Source organism: Meles meles, chromosome 1, assembly GCF_922984935.1.
Source record: "Meles meles chromosome 1, mMelMel3.1 paternal haplotype, whole genome shotgun sequence".
Lineage (NCBI taxonomy): Eukaryota > Metazoa > Chordata > Mammalia > Carnivora > Mustelidae > Meles > Meles meles.
In genome coordinates, this window is record NC_060066.1 from 205,255,035 (window position 1) to 205,274,095 (window position 19,061).

Genomic DNA, 19,061 nt, shown 5'->3' on the forward strand with positions numbered 1-19,061 from the left:
AGTGTGCTCCACGCTGCATACAGGGACAAGATGTCGGGGCCTGTCAGGGCCTCCATGCGTCCCACCTGTGCTGGGGCACCCGCAGTCATGCTGCGAGGCTTCTGGGAGCTGGGCTACCCCTTGGCTCTCCCTCTGGCGTTTCCGACGCCTCCCAGGCCTCACTGCAGAGGCTCCCCGCGTGCACGCACATGTCGGAGTCTGTGAGTCTCTGCGCGGGTGTGTCTTCCTTCTTTGGCGTTTATCAAGCCGTGCCAGGTGCTGTCCCAAGTGTTCTACGTTTTCCCTCATGGGAGGCTCACAACTCTATGAGACGGGCATCGCGGATGTCACTGCCGTCGCGGAGGTTAAGAAAGGAGGCCCAGAGAGTTAGGTGACTTGCGCAAGGTCACACAGCCTGGAAAGGTGTAGCTTAAAGCCGTAGGCAGAGCCCTTAGCTACCGCCGTTGGCAGCTGGGGCTGACTCCGGGTCTACAGCGCACCGGGCGGGGCTTGTATCTGTTTCTGAGTGTCACAGCGCTGTTGTGTATGTGTGCGTTGTCTCTACGTGTTACCTCTGTATGTGTGTGTGTCCGAGGGCTGCCGTCTCATAGTGTGTGTCTGTGTGTTCTTGTGTCTGAGGGATGGGTGTCGCAGTCCCTGAGCGCGTCGCATCCAGGGTGTGTCTGTCGCCGGTGGGCGGTGCAGGCGGCTCGGACTACAAGTCCCGGCAGCCCGCGCGCGGGGCGGACGTGGGGCCGCAGTGGGCCGGGCGGGGCTTGGCTGCGCGCACACCCCGACTGCGGCACCTTCCCAGCCGCGCCAGCCGCCGGCTCCTGCAGGTGCCCCGGGCCGCCTCGCGCCCCCCGGCCTTCCGCCCCACGCCCCCAGCCTCCCGCTGCCGCCTCGCGCCCCGGCTGCGGGGCATCGCGACGCCCGGGCCCGGGCCACGGGCCGCAGCGCCGGGGCCGGCGATGAGCGCTAGGAGCCGGCATGAGCGCAGGTGAGTGCGCAGCTCGGGCCGCCCGGGCCGCCCGGTACCGGGTGCGGTTCTTGGGCCTCCCGTCGTCGCGCCACGCGCCACCCCCACCGCAGGCTCGCGGGTCAGGGGAACAACCCTTGGGGGCATCCCGGCGCTCGTCCCTGTCCCCGCCCCCGCTCCCGTCTGGGGGAGTGGGCACGGGGCGTTCCCAGAGAGGACGGGAGCCCCGGAAACCGGCCCCTCCCCGCCTTCCTGCAGCCCTGGGCGCTGTGCAATCGGGTGATTGGAAGTCCGTGGGGAAGGGGCGCGGGGAGATGCCCTACGCCCACTGGCCTCCTTCCCGCTGTGACAGATGTCCAGGTCCGGGAAGAGCCATGGAGGCCGCTGCATCGCAGCCTCTGGGTAGTACTCCTCTTGGATGAATGAGTGAATGAATGGGGGTTGGAGAAGCCAGGGCTCCCGGAACCCTGAGTCAGTGTGTCCGGGACGCAAATGCCACCCCTGATGTGCTTCAAGCCCGCAGAGGAAGCCTGGCAACACCCAGGTCTGAGGACCACACCCTGCATGTTGCCCAGTCCAGACCCTGTGTCCCAGGCCCACCCTTTTCGGAGTCTAAATCCCACGTGCTGGGAGTGGAGCCCCGAGACCTCTCTTCTCCAGAAGGGTCTCATCTCCATGGCAGTCACTCAGACCCCAGACCTCTGCAAAGGGCCCACCAAAGGTTGAGCATCTACAGAGGCAGACCCCTCCGTTCTGCTCTCTCCCTCCCCTTCTTCTACCTCTCTCCCCCAACCCAACCGGAAGCTCGCTGCGCACCCTGCTGAGGGAGGGGGGAAAGCTGAGGAGAGAGGGCCTCTGAACTCCAGATCTAAAGCGCAGTTTACCACTCACAGGTTGTTTCTCACCCCACCCCCTAGCCTGGCAGAGGAGAGGAGCCTCTGGCTGCAGGGGGAGCACGGCAAGGGAGGAGGCTGCCCTGCCGCCCTGGGCCACTGCCAGGTCAGCTGCAGGAAGCTGGGCTTCCGCAGGAAACAAGAGGCTCTCAGATGGCTTTGACTTCAGCCCCTCCCCTCTGCAGTTGGCGGCATGGCCCCCCGGGCTGTGGAGTCGGGGGAGGTTCAAGTCTAGTCTGGACCACCCGCAGCTGTACCACCGTGGACGTATTAAGACGTGCCTCCTGGTAAATGGGATCCAAATCCATACTTTTCACGGGGTGACTGTGAGGATGAACTAAGGAATGTGTTCATTCTGACCCACTCACTTCCAGCTTCTCCGCTTGCCAGCTGTCTGACTCTGGGCCGGGTACTTGGAAGTTCCGGCAGTTTCCCCTGCTGTCAAGAGAGCTGATAACAGCCCCTCCTCCGAGGGTGATGGGTGATCAGTCGCTGTTACTCAGAAGAGCAGTGCGGTCAGTGTGAAAATATTCTCCTCCCGCATAGCCGGCTCCGCGGCCAGCCTGAACTGGTGTTCCTGAAAGATCAGACTTGGCCCTGACCTTCCTGTGATCCCTGGGGAGACTGAAACGTGCCTGGAGACAAACCAGCACATCCTAGTGTTTGGACAGGGGTCATCCTGCAGGAGAGAGAGAGCACTGAGCTTTTGACCTTGCTGAGAGATTAGTTTTCCACAGATGTGACATCCTCCTTCAAGCCCCTCTTTTGTCCTTCCTCCCAAGGTGGACTTGGGAGAGCGTGCTCCCTGAGGAAGTGAGGGGTGTGGGATAGGCAGCAGGACACTCGTCCCAGAGGGAACACTGTTGAGATCGAGGGGGAAGCAAGCAGACGAGGGTGGGACAGGGTGACCTCTGGCGGGGCCCTTCCCGAAGAGGCTCGCCCCTCAGCATCTGGCTTCTGTGAGCGAGGTGTGCAGGTGTGCTCGTTCAGTAAATGGTTCCTGAGACCCAGCCGCATGCCAGGCACTGTGGGCAGGATGGGGACGCCTGGTCAGGCCCAATGGCGTGATGGCTGCTGGTGGGTGTGGCCGAGGCCACACAGACTCTTTCCAGCTGCTAGACAAGTTGGGGGAGCAACTGCTTCTCCAAGACTCAGTCTTCTCACCTGTAAAATGGGATAAATTGCAGGGTAGTTGCAGATCGGCACGACCGAAGCGACCTGCTTCCAGGGGCGCAGCATGCCATGCAGGCTTCTTCCCCATGCCCTGCCCAGCAGCGAGCCAGGGAGAAGCCACCGAGGGGAGCAGGGGCACGGCGGTGGACTTGGACAGGCTGGTGGGGACGTAGAGGAGAGCCTGAGAAATGGGTCAGAGCCGAGCCACACCTCTGGCAGGGAAGCCGGCAGCTGTCGGTGAAAACAGGCCCAGGCCTCAGGAGCATCCGTCTGCCCCGGGGCGGCCGCCGCCCCCACTTCCTCGAGTGCCAGCTGCTCGGGGGTCCACTCCTAATGAGGGGAAATGGAAACCCAGAAATGTTAAGCACTTGCCTCCCAAAACACAGCTTCCCTCTAAGAGAACCAGGGGCCCAGCGAGGAAACCGTGAGGATGGGGTGCCGTGGTTAGGAGTGTGGACCTGAGAGCCAGGCTGCCTTGATCCAGATCCTACCACTCACTGGCTCTGTGGCCCCTGGGCCCCCGGCTTCACCTCTCCCGGCCTCAGTTTCCTAATCTGTACAATAGGGATACAGGTAGTACCCTCTTCATAGAGTGGGGGTGAGGAATAAGTGAGTCGATGTATTGAAGCCCCTGGAACAGTGCCTGGCCTGTGTCAACCTCTTAGAACCCTGAGGTGCTCTTTCCCTTAAGCCATGGAGACCCCCAACACCACCCCTCAGGGCCGAAACACGACCCCTCATGCCCTGCTCGACCCCTCATGCCCTGCTCGCAGAGCCGGTCTCGGGGGCGGGTGGAGGACTCTGGCAGAAAGGACAGCTGGGACTCCAGCAGTAACTAGACCACCACAAGAGACATCTGTGGCTTTTTGGTGGCAGGGACCTGAGAATCCAGCTTGCCCGGAAGGCCTGCTGCTCTCTCCCGGCAGGCCAGGCCGGGAGCCAGAGCGAGCCACCCCCTCCCAGGCTCCCGCAGCTGACAGAGGGCCCTCTGCTGTGTGCTGTGTGCAGGCCGCTGTCAGGAAGGGAAGGAAATGCTTCCCTGACAAGCCCCACTCACGAGCTGGATGGGGCCAGGACCTGAGAGTGAGAGGGGATCTGGCTTCGGGTCTGTGGGAGCCCCCGGGAAGAAGGCTGATTTGGCCTGCCACTCCTGCTACCAGCCAGAGTACAGGCTACAGGGGTGGGGGGTGGGGGGGTGTGCGCGCGCGCGCGCGCGCGTGTCTGTGTGTGTGTGTGTGTGTGTGTGTGTGTGTGTGTGTGTGTGTTTTCCCCAGGGACTGGCCTCTTCCTGGAGCTAGTGGCTCTGTTTGTTCTCTGAGTCATCAGAGAGCACTGGGAGGGCCTGGCCGGAGGTGTGGCTTGGGCTGTTGAATCGGGAGTTCAGAGAGGTCTGGGGAGGTGAGGCAGTGAGCCCTGGTAGCCCACTCTGGTAGCCCACTCAGGCCCCTGAAGAGCAGGATCTAGCTCCCACGTCCTGATCCCACCATTTACTGGGTGGGGTGGGGGTCTTTGTCTCTCTGAGCCTCGGTTCCTTCATTTGTAAAATGAGAGGAAGGAGTCCCGTCCTCGTCTTGCTGGAGGGTTGAATGAGCTAATTGGTCTGGAGGCTGAGAGTGGGTCTTGTCACTGGGAAGTGCTTAATGGCTGTTGGCGGCTCTGATTGCGGTCATTACCGTTGTAATTATGGTCACCATCGTTATGTGGAGATGCGGGGCCTGTGGGGGGAGAGCACAGACTCTGCCTGGTCTGATGGAGACAGGAGACCCCAGTCCTCAGGCATTCCCGGGTGGCGCAGCAGAGGGATAAAACCCACACTGGAGTCCACCTGCCCGGACTTGCATCCTGACACGACTGTGTCTTTGCTGTGTGAGCTTGGCCAAGGTGCTTAACCTCTCTGAGCCTCATTTTCTTCTATGAAAAGGAGATAATAATGGAGTTCATGCGGCAGGGTTAGTGTGTTAACCACGTTTAAAAGGGCCAGGAGCAGAGCCTGCTCCCAGTGGGCTTTTGGAAGTGTTCTGAAAGCTTCGGGGAAGCCCAAGTGTTTGGGAACAGAGCAGCTGAGGGGCTGGGGATGTTGGGACAGTGGCAGTGGCTGGGACACTCCGGGCTTGTTGCTGGAAACTTTTAGGTCGGGGCTCTGCAGGGCCCTGGCTGGGGAGGGGAAAGGGCAGGAGCTCAGAAATCTGGCGCCTGCCCCCACCTGCTGGTGGCGCCCATCCCTAAGTGAAGCCAGAGGCTCCTGTGAAGCCCGCAGGTGCCCAGCACTCCTGCCGTCACTCCCGAAGTTCTGGGGATGGGCCCGGGCACCTGCGTGTCTCAGGCGGGAATAGTGAGCCCAGGCCCTCCGCAGCCCCGGCATGCTCACTGTCCGCCTGCCCTGCCAGCTCTGCGGTAGGGGAGACAGGAGGAAACAGAATTTCTTAATAGAGCCTCGGTTTTCTGATCTGTACATTGGGGGTGATAGCCCTTCCCCTCAGAGGGTTAAGTAAGGAACCCTGGAACGTGCTCAGCTGGGACATAGCAGCTTCTGTCCTCTGTTCACCCCTCCTCTCTACCCCCCCTGCCCATCCACAATGGCTGAGCTCCTCCATCCCCCATCCCACCTTGAGAGTGGGGGCCCCTTTCGTGGCTGCTGTCAAAGGCAGGCCTCCTCGGTCCAGACTCGGTCTTCTCAGCATCTCCTCGCTGCCAGGACTCTGCTGGGCACCGGAGTTGAACAAGGATAAGCAGCCCTGATCTGTGCCCTCTGGGTGGGGCCCGGATGCAAAAGGGGGCCACAGAGCTCCAGGTGCCCCCTAGCGATGCTTTTCTTCTTTTTTGCTTCAAGTCTTTCCTTGGTCCCGCCAGCATTAGCAGAAATACAGAGGTCGTGGTTTTCCATCTAAAATATCCCGTGGTGGCGCACCTGGGTGGCTCAGTGGGTTGAGCCTCTGCCTCCGGCTCAGGTCATGATCTCAGCGTCCTGGGATCGAGCCCTACATCGGGCTCTCTGCTCAGCAGGGAGCCTGCTCCCCTCCTCCCTGCCTGCCTCCTCTCTGCCTACTTGTGATTTCTCTATCAAATAAATAAATAAAATCTTTAAAAAATAATTAAAATAAAATAAAATAACCCATGGTCTTCCCGCTTGCCGCATTCCCATAGTGTTCCTCTCCCAAGTGTAAGCCTATAATTACAGGTGAAGACCGCTGTCCTGGTCATGACCTCATTCTAAAGCCCAGCTCCAGCAGCAAGCTGGGGTCTTCACCCTTCAGAATCAGGCACCGCCAGAAAACCTGGGGGCAGCCAGGTCCCAAGGTGGTTGTGTCCCATCGCGGCCGTGGCCGCTGGATCCTCACTCAACCGGAAAGCGCCACTTTGGTTCCTGCCAGAACCTTTTTCTCACCCAACTGCAAATACCACTGTCTTGAATAGCCTTATAGTCCCTTTCCTGCGCTCTTCTGCAGCAAAGGTTTGACTGCCTTTGGTCCTGGGACCGACACCTGAAGCTTTGCAGGGCAAGGACCCAAAGCACCACAAGACCTGTGCCATCTGCTGCCGCATTTTTCCAGTTCGCGTGTCCAACCCGCTCCCATCCGCCCCTCAGTGCTGGTCCTTGGTCTCAGCAGGCTCCTTCTCAAAAGCTCTGCTCTGATAACTGTAGGCGAGACCCCCTCAGTGGAACATTTCTGCTGGTTTCTGGGAACATGCCAGGGTTTTTTGTTTGAGAGAGAGAGTGCGGTGGGTGGGGAGGGCAGAGGGAGAGAGAGAGTCCCAAGCAGGTTCCACACCCAGCACGGAGCCCCACACAGGGCTTGATCCCACCACCCTGAGATCATGACCTGAACCGAAATGGAGAATTGGATGCTCAATCAGCCGAGCCACCCAGGTGCCCTGTGTGTCAGTTTTAAGAAAGCACGCTCTCCGAACCTGAGAAATGGCAGGCAGTGGGGGCTGTCTTTTCCCCATTTGTTACAGGTCAGTTACAGCAAGCAAACGTCCAGAACAGTCCCTCCGGCTCCTTCTTGACCACTGCTGCTGTGTGGAAGCCACCGCAGCTTTCATAGGGGCCACAAAATGACGATGCTAATTTTGTTTAAAGACATGAGAGAGGGAGGAGCGCCCCCCCTAATAACCTTTCTCGTTTGTGCCCACAGACAGCAGCCCTCTCGTGGGCAGCACGCCCACCGGCTATGGGACCCTGACGATAGAGACATCTGTAGATCCCCTCAGCTCCTCAGTTTCATCCGTGGTAGGTGGGCCCGAAGCCCCCCAATCCCCCGGACCCCCCACCGCCACCCCATTTCCCCCCATCCCCCCACCCTGCCTGCCTGGCCCTGCCCCCCTCCTCCTCCTCCCAGCCCTCGCCAGACCCCGCCCCCACAGGGCCTGTCTGTGTGTCGTCCCCCCCCACCCCCCCCCCAGAGGCTCAGCGGCTACTGTGGCAGTCCATGGAGGGTCATAGGCTATCACATCGTCGTCTGGATGATGGCGGGGATCCCTTTGCTGCTCTTCCGCTGGAAGCCGGTGTGGGGGGTGCGGCTGCGGCTCCGGCCTTGCAACCTGGCCCGCGCAGAAACACTCGTCATCGAAATAAGAGACAAAGAGGTGAGGCGGCCTCATGCTGGAGAGGGTGGCGCTGGGGGCAGGGTCAGACAGGGTGGGGGAGGCGGGGGATCAGGCGTGGAGTCGCAGCCCCATCTGCCCACTGACTTTCTGTGGGACCACATGCAGGCTGTCATCTCCGGAGCTCCGCTTTCCCGCCTGAGCAGTGGGCAGAAGGGGCAGAGGGTGACTCCTAAGGCGGTCACCTATGTCCTTGATCCCTGGCAGGGGCTTCGGGGCAGCTGGGTGGGACCTGGGAGGGGAGGAGTCTCTCCTAGTAGCAAGTCCAAACGTCTGTTCCAGGATAATTCGTGGCAGCTGTACACTGTGCAGGTGCAGACTGAGGCCGTCAGCGAGGGCAGGTGAGATAGCCCTGTCACCCCTCCCAGAAGCCCCTGCTCCCCGCTTGCCCCTGTCCACAAGCCTCCGGACAAAGGCAGCAGTGCTTCCCACCCCGGGGCAGGGGCTGAGGCTCTGTGGGGTAGGGAGGTGCTGGATCAGCTTCCAGACCTCCCCAAGCATCCCCGCACTCCTCCCAGCCTGGAGCTGCCTGCACAGGGCCCGGAGGACGGCCGGAGCCAGGCAGCGGTGGGAACAGTACCAGAGGGCGCGTGGAAGGACACCGCCCAGTTCTGCAGGAGTGAAGAGGCAGTGAGTGGACAGCTGGGTTCTGGACAAGTCCTTAACCTCCCCGGGCCTCAGTTTCATGCTCTGTACAATGGGAGGGTGGGACGCCACATTCCCCGGGCACCTCCAATTCCATTGTCCCCATTGTCCCCAGTGTCCAGGATGCTCAGCTGACCGCCTTAACACACCCAAACCTCCCTGCCTCTTCCCTGTGACTCTGGCCTCTTCCCCTGCCCCGCCCCCGCCCCCCTCCTCCTGCGGCTGCCCCCAGCCTCCTCTCTCTCCTGCCCAGCACCGGACGCTGCGGTACTACCTCTTCCAAGGGCAGCGCTACGTCTGGATCGAGAACCAGCAGGCCTTCTGCCAAGTCAGGTAAGGGTCAGGGCCGTGGCCTGGCATGAGCTCCCCGCTCAGCCGTGCCCCTGCGATGCGAGCCAGTCACTGAGCCTCCCCAGGTCCCAGGGCCTTTGTCTGTAACCAGGGCATAAAGAGAATCCCTGCCTCCTCGGGCTTTTTTGAGGGGGAAGCATGTAAGCTTTCCCAAAGTTTGGCTCAGCCTCAGGCCGAGGTGGAAACGCTGACTCAGACCTCACGCTCTGGACTCGGGCCGTCCGTCTGGGGGCTCATTCCTGCTCTGCCACACTCCAAGTGCTTGGTAGACGGAGCTGCATCCGCAGAGGGGGGTTCCGAGGGGACGTGGGGATGCACCGGCCACGTGCTTTGTGTGGCTTCTCAGCCCGCTGGAGCCCTATGTGCCAGGTGCTGTCACATCCCCGCGCTGCAGACGAGGCAGCAGGCACGGAGAGGCTAAGTCACCTCCGGAGGCATCGTCGTTGGAAAGAGTCCCCCCCCGTCACTCAGTAACAGTGATTCTTGTCACTCTTCGTTATTCTCATCCTCGCTCGTGTTCTTCCGCGGCGAGGTGGTTTGGGGCCCGATCAGAGGGGCAGGCGAAGGTTAAGCCCAGAGTCAGTGAGGGACTTGCGCCCCGCCCCCGCCCAGGAGCTCAGTGGCCCAGAAGGGGCCTGGAGCCCTGAGTCCCATGGGGCAGGGAGGCAGCATCACCCACATGAGTTACCCGCCACCCCACCCCCCGCCCCCAGCCTGCTGGACCGCGGCCGCACCTGCAACGATGTGCACCGCTCCTGCTCTGGCCTCAGCCTCCAGGACCAAACCGTGAGGTGCGCCCCGCCCTGCACACGTGGTCTTCGGTCCCCTGCCTCCTCCGGGCCTCGGTTTCCGGGCGGTAAGATGAGGAGCTCTGTTGCCCTCGGAGGGTCCAGCTGCCGCTGCGCCCTCCATCTCTTCGCCTGGCCGCTTCTCTTACAGGAAGACCATATATGGCCCCAACGTGATCAGTGTGCCGGTCAAGTCCTATCCCCAGCTGCTGGTGGACGAGGTAGGGCTGGCCCTGGGCCTCCGCCCCAGCTCTGGCCTGGCTTGGCTGTGTGACCTTGGCCGGGGGCTTGCTGTCTTAGGGTCACTTGGTAGGGACTCTCCCCTCCTCCACAAGGGAGAGTTACCTCAGACTCAACCCGGTCCACTCAGCCCAAGGAATTAGAGGCTGGGGTCTGGGCTGGCGCTGGGAGTAGAAGCCGGGAGGCCAGGCCACAGAGCCCGGGCCTTGCTGCCCCTGAGCCACCTTGACCCTCTGGCAGCCACACAAGTAGGGGCACTCAGTTCACATGCTAAGATCCCAAGCTTCAGAGGGGTGGTGTGGCCTAGGGGACAGAGGAGCCAGTGTCACGGACACCCTAGACGACACTGAGCGTCCCAGCGCCCTGAGCCAGAGGCAGACGCCCACGAGTGGGAGACTGGCTCCTGGAGTCGGGCCTGTTGGGAACCCCAGACAGCCCCTGGGGAGCTGTGTGGGTCGGGGCCAGTGGCTGGAGGAGCCTTCTTTGCCTCGGTGCTCTCATCTGCAAAATGGAGCTTGGAATTGTCATCACCACTGGATGACCCTTAGAGGACGGGCTTAGCGGGGGCCTGGCATCTACGTGCCTGTGTCCTCTTCAGATCCAAGAAGCCGGAGGCTCCAGGGATGTCTGGAGGGGCTTAGCCACCCCGGGGATGCGGGCCCTGATGCTGCCTCCCCGCCCCTCCCCCAGGCACTGAACCCCTACTATGGGTTCCAGGCCTTCAGCATTGGGCTGTGGCTGGCCGACCGCTACTACTCGTACGCCCTGTGCATCTTCCTCATCTCCACCGCGTCCATCTGCCTGGCGATCTACAAGACCAGAAAGGTGGGTGGGGGCGGGGCGGGGGGTGGAGCAGGTGGGCCCCCCCAGGGGCCGCCTCCCGCCACTCCCTACGTGCCCCCCTTTGCCCACAGCAAAGCCAGACTCTGAGGGATATGGTGCAGCTGTCGGCGCGGGTGTGTGTGTGCCGGCCCGGGGGAGGTGAGAGCAGGGAAAGGGGGAGCTCGAGGAGGTGGCTGGGGGTGCTCTGGGCTGTGCTGAGGCCCCCGCTTGCCTGCAGAGAAGGAATGGGTGGACTGCAGCGAGCTGGTGCCCGGAGACTGCCTGGTGCTGCCCCAGGAAGGCGGGCTGGTGCCCTGTGACGCGGCCCTGGTGGCCGGCGAGTGCGTGGTCAACGAGAGCGCTCTGACAGGTCAGTGGCCCGCCGCCTCGCCGGCTCCCGCCCCTGCCACCAGGCCCCTGGCCTCGCAGCAGCACTTTGAGGTTTCTCTTCCCCTTTTGCTCTCCCGAGTTGCTGATCCTACACCCCTCGGGCGCTCAGGGCTTCCGAGAGGTTGAGCGCTCCTGCCCCCACCCCTGGTGTGTTGCTTTGAGTTATAAAAATAATACTGCTTGTTATAAAATAATCCCAACAGAGTGAGAACGTCTTCCCCACGCCCCCTCCCCCGGCTGGGTGCAGGTGTGCGCACCCACACTGTCGGGCTCCCCCTGGTACCCGGCTGGCACACCTCTTTCCGCATTGTCTGGCTGTCTTTATGTCTTTTGCCCTGAGCCTCAGGGTCCTTCTCTGTAAAATGGGGGCAGTGACTTCTGCACGTATGGTTACAAGAGTTAAGTGTGCTTAACCCTTGTCTGGGTGGTAGGGAGGGGTGGCGTGGAGGCCCCTCACGGGCTTCCTACCGCATCCCTCCCAGGGGAGAGTGTCCCAGTACTAAAGACAGCCCTGCCGGAGGGACCCGTGCCCTACTGCCCGGAGACCCACCGGCGGCACACACTCTTCTGTGGGACCCTCGTCCTGCAGGCACGGGCGTTCGTCGGACCCCACGTCCTGGCAGTGGTGACTCGAACAGGTGGGAGTCAGGGAAGTGGGGAGGGATGCCGGACTCACGACCCTGGGCAGGGCAGGAGAGTCCCACCCCCCAGCTTGGGGTTGGCCAGATGACGTGGTCAGGGATGTGACCAGCAAGCGGGAGCCCAGCCCTTAGGACAGAAGTAGCCCTATACGACTCGGAGAGGTTCTTGTCACGTGGGGATGGGACCTAGTGTCCCCCAGTCTGAGTGTTGCAGCAGAAGGCACATACCTGGATTTTAAGTAAAACCTCCCACTTTATAGGTGGTGTCCACTCATTCTGTTTTCACTAAACGGTGTGAGGGCTGGGCAAGGGGTGTGGGCCATCACGAGTCACCCCAACCTGGATGATTTCTCATCCCAGGAGCAGTGTCTCCTAGCTCCCAGGTGCGGTGGGGTAGGGCAGGGGCTGGGAGGGCCTGCCCCGACCCTTACCCTCCCCACTCCACCCTTCCCCGGCTCCTCCCAGGGTTCTGCACAGCAAAAGGAGGTCTGGTGAGCTCCATCTTGCACCCCCGGCCCATCAACTTCAAGTTCTACAAACACAGCATGAAGTTCGTGGCTGCCCTCTCAGTCCTGGGTGAGCCGGGGGCCCCCTGCACTCCCTTGGCTGGCCCCCACCCCCGAAGCCCCGCCCCCAAACCAGACTGAGTTCCCTGCTGTCTCCCCAGCTCTCCTCGGCACCATCTACAGCATCTTCATCCTCCACCGCAACCGGGTGAGCCTCGGGGCCCCAGGGAGGGGCAGGGACCGCCGGTGGGGACCTGGGCCGGCTTGGCCCTTGGTGCTCACTGTGCCTCCTGCCAGATGCCGCTGAATGAGATCGTGATCCGGGCTCTGGACCTGGTGACGGTGGTGGTGCCCCCCGCCCTGCCGGCCGCCATGACCGTGTGCACACTCTACGCCCAGGGCCGGCTCCGGAGTCAGGGCATCTTCTGTATCCACCCGCTGCGCATCAACCTGGGGGGCAAGCTCCAGCTGGTGTGTTTTGACAAGGTGGGGGCTGCAGGGCGGGGGCCACGGACTCTACCACGACCAGGTCCCTGTATCTGTATACCTCCGTTGGCAGCCTTGGCCGAGGGCCAGCTCGGTGCCAGATCCTGTCCTGGGGCGGAGATGCTCAGAGACCCCGCCCCCTGCCCCCTCCCGCTGCATGTCCAGCCTCAGGGTCTGGCAGATAAAGCCCAGACAGTGTGAGGTCATTCAGTCGCTCCCTGGAGCTTCTCTCAGCACTGAGACCCAGCAGAGACCCCCAGGGTGCTGTCCCCCCACCAGAATGAGTGACTTGCGGGGCACAGGGAGCTGCAGGTGGTGATGGGTTTGGGGAAGGAAGTGAACGGGGTCTCCCTTTAGGACATGGCATCAAGGAAGGCTCCTTGTGACCTCAGGGCCGGGGTGGGGGGCGGCCCCTGGAGACATGAGGCAGGGGCTGGGGAGCAGTCAGCCTGGCTCCTTGGAGGAACAGACCTAGGGCACGGGGAGCGGGGGGAAGGGGCCAGGCCAAGGCAGCTGGTGCCCTGGTCAGGCAGAGTCTGGTGAGCCCCGTTGAGGATTTTGGACCTTAATGATTCTGGGGGCACTGGGGGCCACAGGGTGTTTTGAAAGTGTGGCCAGGCCTCCTTCCTGGCTTCCCATCAAACAAGCGATGGGGAGGGTAACAGAGTGGTCGTGGGTGGGAACCCAGAGCAGGGGCCTCCTGACGCCGCCGTGGGGGCGGAAGACTTCCGGAGGCAGGGGTACCAGACAGGAGGCGGGGTTGGGCAGGGCCACCTGGCAGAGGGACCGCTTCTGGCTCCTGCGCGGGCTCCGGGGCTTCCCACGGCCCCCACCTGGCCTGGGGTGGGGGCGCCCCGTGCAAGTGCACACAGCTCCTCCCGGGACTCATCACTGGCCCGTCCGTTGCTCCCTGCAGACGGGCACCCTCACGGAGGACGGCTTGGATGTGATGGGTGTGGTGCCCCTGAAAGGGCAGGCGTTCCTGCCTCTGGTGCCAGAGCCCCGCCGCCTGCCCATGGGGCCCCTGCTCCGAGCGCTGGCCACCTGCCATGCCCTCAGCCGGCTCCAGGACACCCCCGTAGGAGACCCCATGGACCTCAAGATGGTGGAATCGACTGGCTGGGTGAGGAGGCCGAGCAGGCCAGCCCCTGGCTCGGGGCAGCTGGGCTCTTCACTGGCCCCGCCTGGTCTTCATGCCAGGACGTCGGGTGGCATCGTTGTACCGCTGTCATTAGTAACAATGGCCCGGGCCACGTGGGAGCCCCCACTTGGTGCCAGGGCTCTGCGGTGCAGGCCTTGGCTCACGTTCCCCTGGAGCCCTGGAGGGAAGCTTCCAAACCTGCCCCAGAGGGAGGAAGCGGAGGCTGAGGGAGAGTCAGAGTAACTTGTCCAAGGTCCCCCTGCAGCTTGTGAGTGGCAAAGCCAGGGTTTGAACTGGGGTCCCTCCGACTCCACAGCCTGTGACTTACATCCGCTCTCCCACGAAGGAAGGCTTCCAGGAGGCTAACTTGAGTCTCCCGCTGCCTCCCTCGGTGGGCCCAGCCACTGCCGTCCCGGCAGAGGCCAACCTTCCCCGCCTGCCTCCCAGGTCCTAGAGGAGGGGCCGGCTGCTGACTCGGCCTTTGGGACGCAGGTCTTGGCAGTGATGAGACCCCCACGCCAGGAGCCCCAACTGCAGGGCCTGGTGAGTCATGGTGGGGTGTGGGGTGGGAGGGGCGGGCTCCCCGCGCCGGCCCTTCAGCTGCCCCCCCATCTCTGCAGGAGGAGCCCCCAGTGCCCGTCAGCATCCTCAGCCGCTTCCCCTTCTCGTCAGCCCTGCAGCGCATGAACGTGGTGGTGGCGTGGCCAGGGGCCGCGCAGCCTGAGGCCTACGTCAAGGGCTCCCCTGAGCTGGTGGCAGGCCTCTGCAAGCCCGAGACAGGTGAAGGGTGCAGGCCACCGCGGCCCAGAACGGGGCGGGCCCCCAGCTCCTTGTCCTGGTGACACCTGCCTCTCCCCGGCAGTGCCCCCGGACTTCGCCCAGAGGCTGCAGAGCTACACGGCCGCTGGCTACCGCGTGGTGGCCCTCGCCAGCAAGCCGCTGCCCGTGGCACCCAGCCTGGAGGCCGCTCAGCAGCTGACGAGGTGGGCTGTCCCCCCCCCCCCCCCCCCCCGGGAACTGGGCCTCTGGCCCTGGCGTGGGTGGAGCAGGGGGGCCTCTCTGCTAGGAGCCCCCAGGGTGGGGGGGTGGACAGGGGCAGGGGGGTGGGAGAGAGAGCCTTTCCCAGAGGCAGGGACAGGGTCCTGAGCCACCCTGTGACCTCTGACCTGGGTCCGCCCACCCTCCAGGGACACCTTGGAGCAGGAGCTGAGCCTCCTGGGGCTGCTGGTCCTGAGGAACCTGCTGAAGCCGCAGACCACAGCGGTCATCCAGGCTCTGCGGAGGACCCGCATCCGTACCGTCATGGTGACAGGTGCCTGTGGGCCACAGGCTGGCTTGGGAGGGCGGCATTCCCCTTCACCATCGTGGACGGACGCACCCCTTCTTTTCGGATCCCTGCCTCAGGCCAGGTCCTTTTCAGATGTCTCATGGGTCTTCACGGGATCCCTCCCAAGTGGCCCTTGTCCCTCCGCTTGATAGATAAGGACGGTGAGGCCCCGGGGAGTAGAATGACCTCCAGGCACCCCCCCAACCCCCCTCACCCCACCCCCACTAAGCAGCCTGGGTCCAGCCCCTGCCTGCGACCCTGTGACTTCTCTGGCCTCCACTGCCCCCTGTAGGAAATGGGGGGAATTATGTCACCCTGGAAAGTGGTGACAGTTTTATGGACCAAGAAAAAGATTCTAGCCAGGGTGATGCGGAGGGGCCGGCTAGGTCTGTGTCTCTCTCCTTGTCCTCCCCACTCTTGAGTGCACGCACACACTTTCCAGAAAGTCTTGCAGCACTAAGTAGGGTATGTGGGACATTAGCCCTGATCCCCACTTCTTTCTCCTAAGTCCTTCCATGCCTGGTTTTAGAGGTGACGAAGGCGGGTTCAGAGCCACTGATGAACCTGCCTGAGCTCACCCAGCCAGTCATGGCAGACAGCGTGTCTGGCCTCAGTTTTCCCATCCGTAAGTGTCAGGGTGAAGACGGCCCTCCCGGACAGCAGTTGGGCCCTGACCTTGCCCCCGTGCTCCTAGGGGACAACCTGCAGACAGCAGTCACGGTGGCCCAGGGCTGCGGCATGGTGGGCCCCCAGGAGCAGCTGGTCATCATCCACGCCACCCCCCCTGAGCGAGGCCAGCCTGCCTCCCTCGAGCTCCTGCCGTTGGAACCCTCCGCAGCTGTGAACGGGGCTAAGGTGAGGCCGAGCCGGGGTTCCAGCCACACACCCCACCGACGACCCCGCCCTGTGCTGCCTGACCCCGGCCCCAGCACTCCGGTGTGGGCAAGGGAAGCTGAGCGGAGTTTCCTGTGCCCCCAGGATCCTGATCAGGCCGCCAGCTACGCCGTGGAGCCGGACCCCCGGTCCAGCCACCTGGCCCTCAGCGGGTCCACCTTCGGTGTCCTCATGAAGCACTTCCCCAAGCTGCTGCCCAAGGTAGGGCTGCCCCCCCAGCACCCCTGGTCGTCCGAAGCCTCCCCGTGCTCCGCCCCCTCCTCACAGCTCCCCCACCCCCACGTGGCAGCTGCCTCAGCCGTTCCCTCCTCCCGTGCTCTCAGGTCCTGGTCCAGGGCACGGTCTTCGCCCGCATGGCTCCCGAGCAGAAGACGGAGCTGGTGTGTGAGCTCCAGAAACTCCAGTGCGTACCAGTAGGCGGGAGGGCGGGCTAGCGGGTCCAGCTGTGGGGAGGGGGGTGGGGGTGCGCAAGCCCCCACCTCCCACCGCAGGCTCTTCTGGGGCCCCTGCGACGTTCCGGGCACCAGGTGGGCTCCGGACAGGTCCCTCCTCTGTGCAGGTACTGCGTGGGCATGTGCGGGGACGGGGCCAACGACTGCGGGGCCCTGAAGGCGGCAGATGTGGGCATCTCGCTGTCCCAGGCCGAGGCCTCGGTAGTCTCACCCTTCACCTCAAGCATGGCCAGCATCGAGTGTGTGCCCATGGTCATCAGGTGAGGTGGGCAGCGGCCGGCGGGGGGGTGAGGGTGCCCTCGGGGCCCGACAGCCAGCCTGGGCCCGCTAACGCCCCAACTCTGCACCCAGGGAAGGCCGGTGTTCCCTCGACACCTCGTTCAGCGTCTTCAAGTACATGGCTCTGTACAGCCTGACCCAGTTCATCTCCGTCCTGATCCTCTACACGGTGAGTGGGGCAGAGCCCGCTGCCTGGAGCAGGCGCAGAGACGGGACACTCGGCCCCGTGCCTAGGAGCCCAGCAGCTTCTGGAGCGGACGGTGTGGCCTCAGATCCCGCTCCGCCACGTTCTAGCTGCGTGACTTGGACAGTTCCTGAGCCTTGGGTGGTGGCACAGAGTAGGTCCTCAGAAACAGGGACAGCTGTCCTTTGCTAACGTGTCATCCCTGTCCTCAGGAGCTCTTGTCTGCAGGGGAGACCGAGGCTGAGCCCAGGCAGGGACAGAGGCAGGAGTGGGGCAGAGCCAGGGCCGCTGCTCCTATCCCACTGTTCCACCTGTTTCCCCACTCGCCCTGGTCCAGACTTGGTCGTGCCCATCACACCTGCTCAGAGAGTATCTCCCCAGTTTTGCTCTGAGTGCACGTGGCTTGGCCCCACGGAAAGCAGGTGACATGGGGGGTGGGGGGCAATGCAGATCTCGAGCTGGCATCTGTCTCTGCATCCACCAAGAACTGTGTCCTCTGGTGACCAGAGGCTCCGCAAGGCAGAGCCTGAGCACCCCTCCAGCTGGGAGCTTCCTGTGGACAAGAGGAACCGACCCCATTAGGTTTAGGTGTCCGAAGGGTCAGCAGGGATGCCTTCTCCGTCACGCTGGAAGGGGGGCTCCCTGAAGGCAGCACGGTGTCTCCCCCATCAGACTCGGAGTTCCCCAGAAGCAGGAGGGCGCTGCCCACCCCGCTCCCGGTTGGGCTACAGGGCGGGAATCCGGCCTTCCCCATCGGACTCCCGAGGGCAGGGCCGATGCCTCCCTGCCATCTTCCCGTGCCCTCCCTCCCCTGCCGGCAGATCAACACCAACCTGGGGGACGTGCAGTTCCTGGCCATCGACCTGGTCATCACCACCACGGTGGCCGTGCTCATGAGCCGCACGGGGCCGGCGCTGGCGCTGGGGCCGGCGCGGCCCCCGGGGGCCCTGCTCAGCATCCCTGTGCTAAGCAGCCTGCTGCTGCAGGTGGCCCTGGTGGCCGGCGTGCAGCTGGGGGGCTACTTCCTGACCGTGGCCCAACCCTGGTGAGTAGGGAACCCGGCTCCCAGATCCCCTGCCCCCTGCCCCATCCCCTGCGCATGAGCTCCCTGAGCCCCCGTCTTCGCGCTGCCCTCCCCCCCAGGTTTGTGCCTCTGAACCAGACCGTGCCCGCGCCAGACAACCTGCCCAACTACGAGAACACAGTGGTCTTCTCTCTGTCCAGCTTCCAGTACCTCATCCTGGCTGCAGCCGTGTCCAAGGGGGCGCCCTTCCGCCGGCCGCTCTACACCAACGGTGCTGCCGCAGGGCCGGGCCGGGGTGGGTGGGGGAGGGACGGGCTGGTGTGGCCTGGGGTGGGGGACTCTCCCCTCCGGACATGCGTGGGAGGGGGCAAGGGCCGCCCAGCCTGATGCGCACCCTCGCCCCCAGTGCCCTTCCTGGTGGCCCTGGCGCTCTTGGCCTCCATCCTGGTGGGCCTCCTCCTGGTCCCTGGCCTCCTGCAAGGTCCCCTGGCGCTGAGGAACATCACCGACACCTGCTTCAAGCTGCTGCTGCTGGGCCTGGTGGCCTTCAACTTCGTGGGGGCCTTCATGCTGGAGGTGGGGCTCACCCTGCGTTGGGGAAGGAGGGGGGCTTCGGAGGTGGGCCACAGCCACCCCTCTGGACCCTCGATGTTGTCCACAGAGCGTGCTGGACCAGTGCCTCCCCGCCTGCCTGCGGCGGCTCCGGCCCAAAAGGGTCTCGAAGAAGCGTTTCAAGCAGCTGGAGCGGGAGCTGGCCGAGCAGCCCTGGCCGCCGCCTGCCGGGCCCGTGAGGTAGTGCAGGCCTCTCGGCCCCCTGGACACTGGACTTCCCTGCCTCTGAGCCACCGCCCGGGACACATCTCCACAGACGCCACCGCCGTCGCTCCCGTGGCCCGGAGGTTGGCAGACGTCATCCTCCTGCCCCGAGTCTGCCCGGCCCAACCTGCCCTGCCATCTGCTGGGGAAATGTTGTTGCTGTCCCCCACTTCAGACGTCCCGTGTAGAGACGACAGCCACCAGCCCCTCTCGGGGCCGCTGTCGGTGTAGCAAATAAAAGTCAAAATATTTTCCTGGTGCAGCCTGTCTCCCACGTGGTGCCATGGACCAGGTGTCTGGTGCGGGGGGGGCCCCGGTGTGTGTCTGCTCCTGGCACCCCTGACTTTTCAGATCATATTGGGCGACCCCCTTCTCGGGGCCTCCGTGTGTTCATTGGACAGTCATGGTGTTTCTGGGCTGAGCATGCCTGGTGCCCCGTTAATCAC

General features: G+C 63.6%; 1 protein-coding gene and 1 non-coding gene across 5 annotated transcripts; one reads left to right on the forward strand and one right to left on the reverse strand.

The window, feature by feature from the left end:
* Positions 1 to 764: 764 nt before the first annotated feature.
* ATP13A2 (ATPase cation transporting 13A2) lies at positions 765 to 18,746 on the forward strand. 4 transcript variants are annotated; one of them, XM_046021122.1, is made up of 29 exons: positions 765 to 979; positions 7,161 to 7,255; positions 7,429 to 7,611; positions 7,912 to 7,970; positions 8,148 to 8,259; positions 8,528 to 8,607; positions 9,339 to 9,416; positions 9,565 to 9,634; positions 10,344 to 10,478; positions 10,568 to 10,634; positions 10,714 to 10,845; positions 11,348 to 11,503; positions 11,972 to 12,082; positions 12,174 to 12,220; positions 12,310 to 12,498; positions 13,415 to 13,621; positions 14,087 to 14,182; positions 14,260 to 14,419; positions 14,502 to 14,622; positions 14,827 to 14,951; positions 15,661 to 15,821; positions 15,945 to 16,061; positions 16,184 to 16,263; positions 16,420 to 16,572; positions 16,664 to 16,760; positions 17,597 to 17,820; positions 17,919 to 18,070; positions 18,206 to 18,375; positions 18,461 to 18,746. In XM_046021122.1, exons 1-29 carry the CDS (start codon positions 970 to 972, stop codon positions 18,593 to 18,595), a joined length of 3,522 nt encoding a protein of 1,173 aa, XP_045877078.1. In that variant the 5' UTR covers positions 765 to 969; the 3' UTR covers positions 18,596 to 18,746. The 4 variants fall into 4 exon arrangements, with proteins under 4 accessions (XP_045877078.1, XP_045877104.1, XP_045877095.1 ...); XM_046021148.1 differs by having other exon boundaries at positions 17,762 to 17,820; XM_046021139.1 differs by having other exon boundaries at positions 14,132 to 14,182.
* On the reverse strand, positions 6,956 to 7,078 carry LOC123928742. The gene has a single exon (XR_006815796.1). It is a non-coding gene; the product is annotated as a small nucleolar RNA SNORA16B/SNORA16A family (small nucleolar RNA).
* Positions 18,747 to 19,061: the final 315 nt, after the last annotated feature.

Excerpts from the sequence above, each read along its gene's own strand:
- ATP13A2 (XM_046021122.1), top strand. Across the intron at positions 7,971-8,147 it reads GAGGCCGTCAGCGAGGGCAG|CCTGGAGCTGCCTGCACAGG; the intron begins GTGAGATAGCCC and ends CACTCCTCCCAG. Across the intron at positions 10,479-10,567 it reads CGATCTACAAGACCAGAAAG|CAAAGCCAGACTCTGAGGGA; the intron begins GTGGGTGGGGGC and ends CTTTGCCCACAG.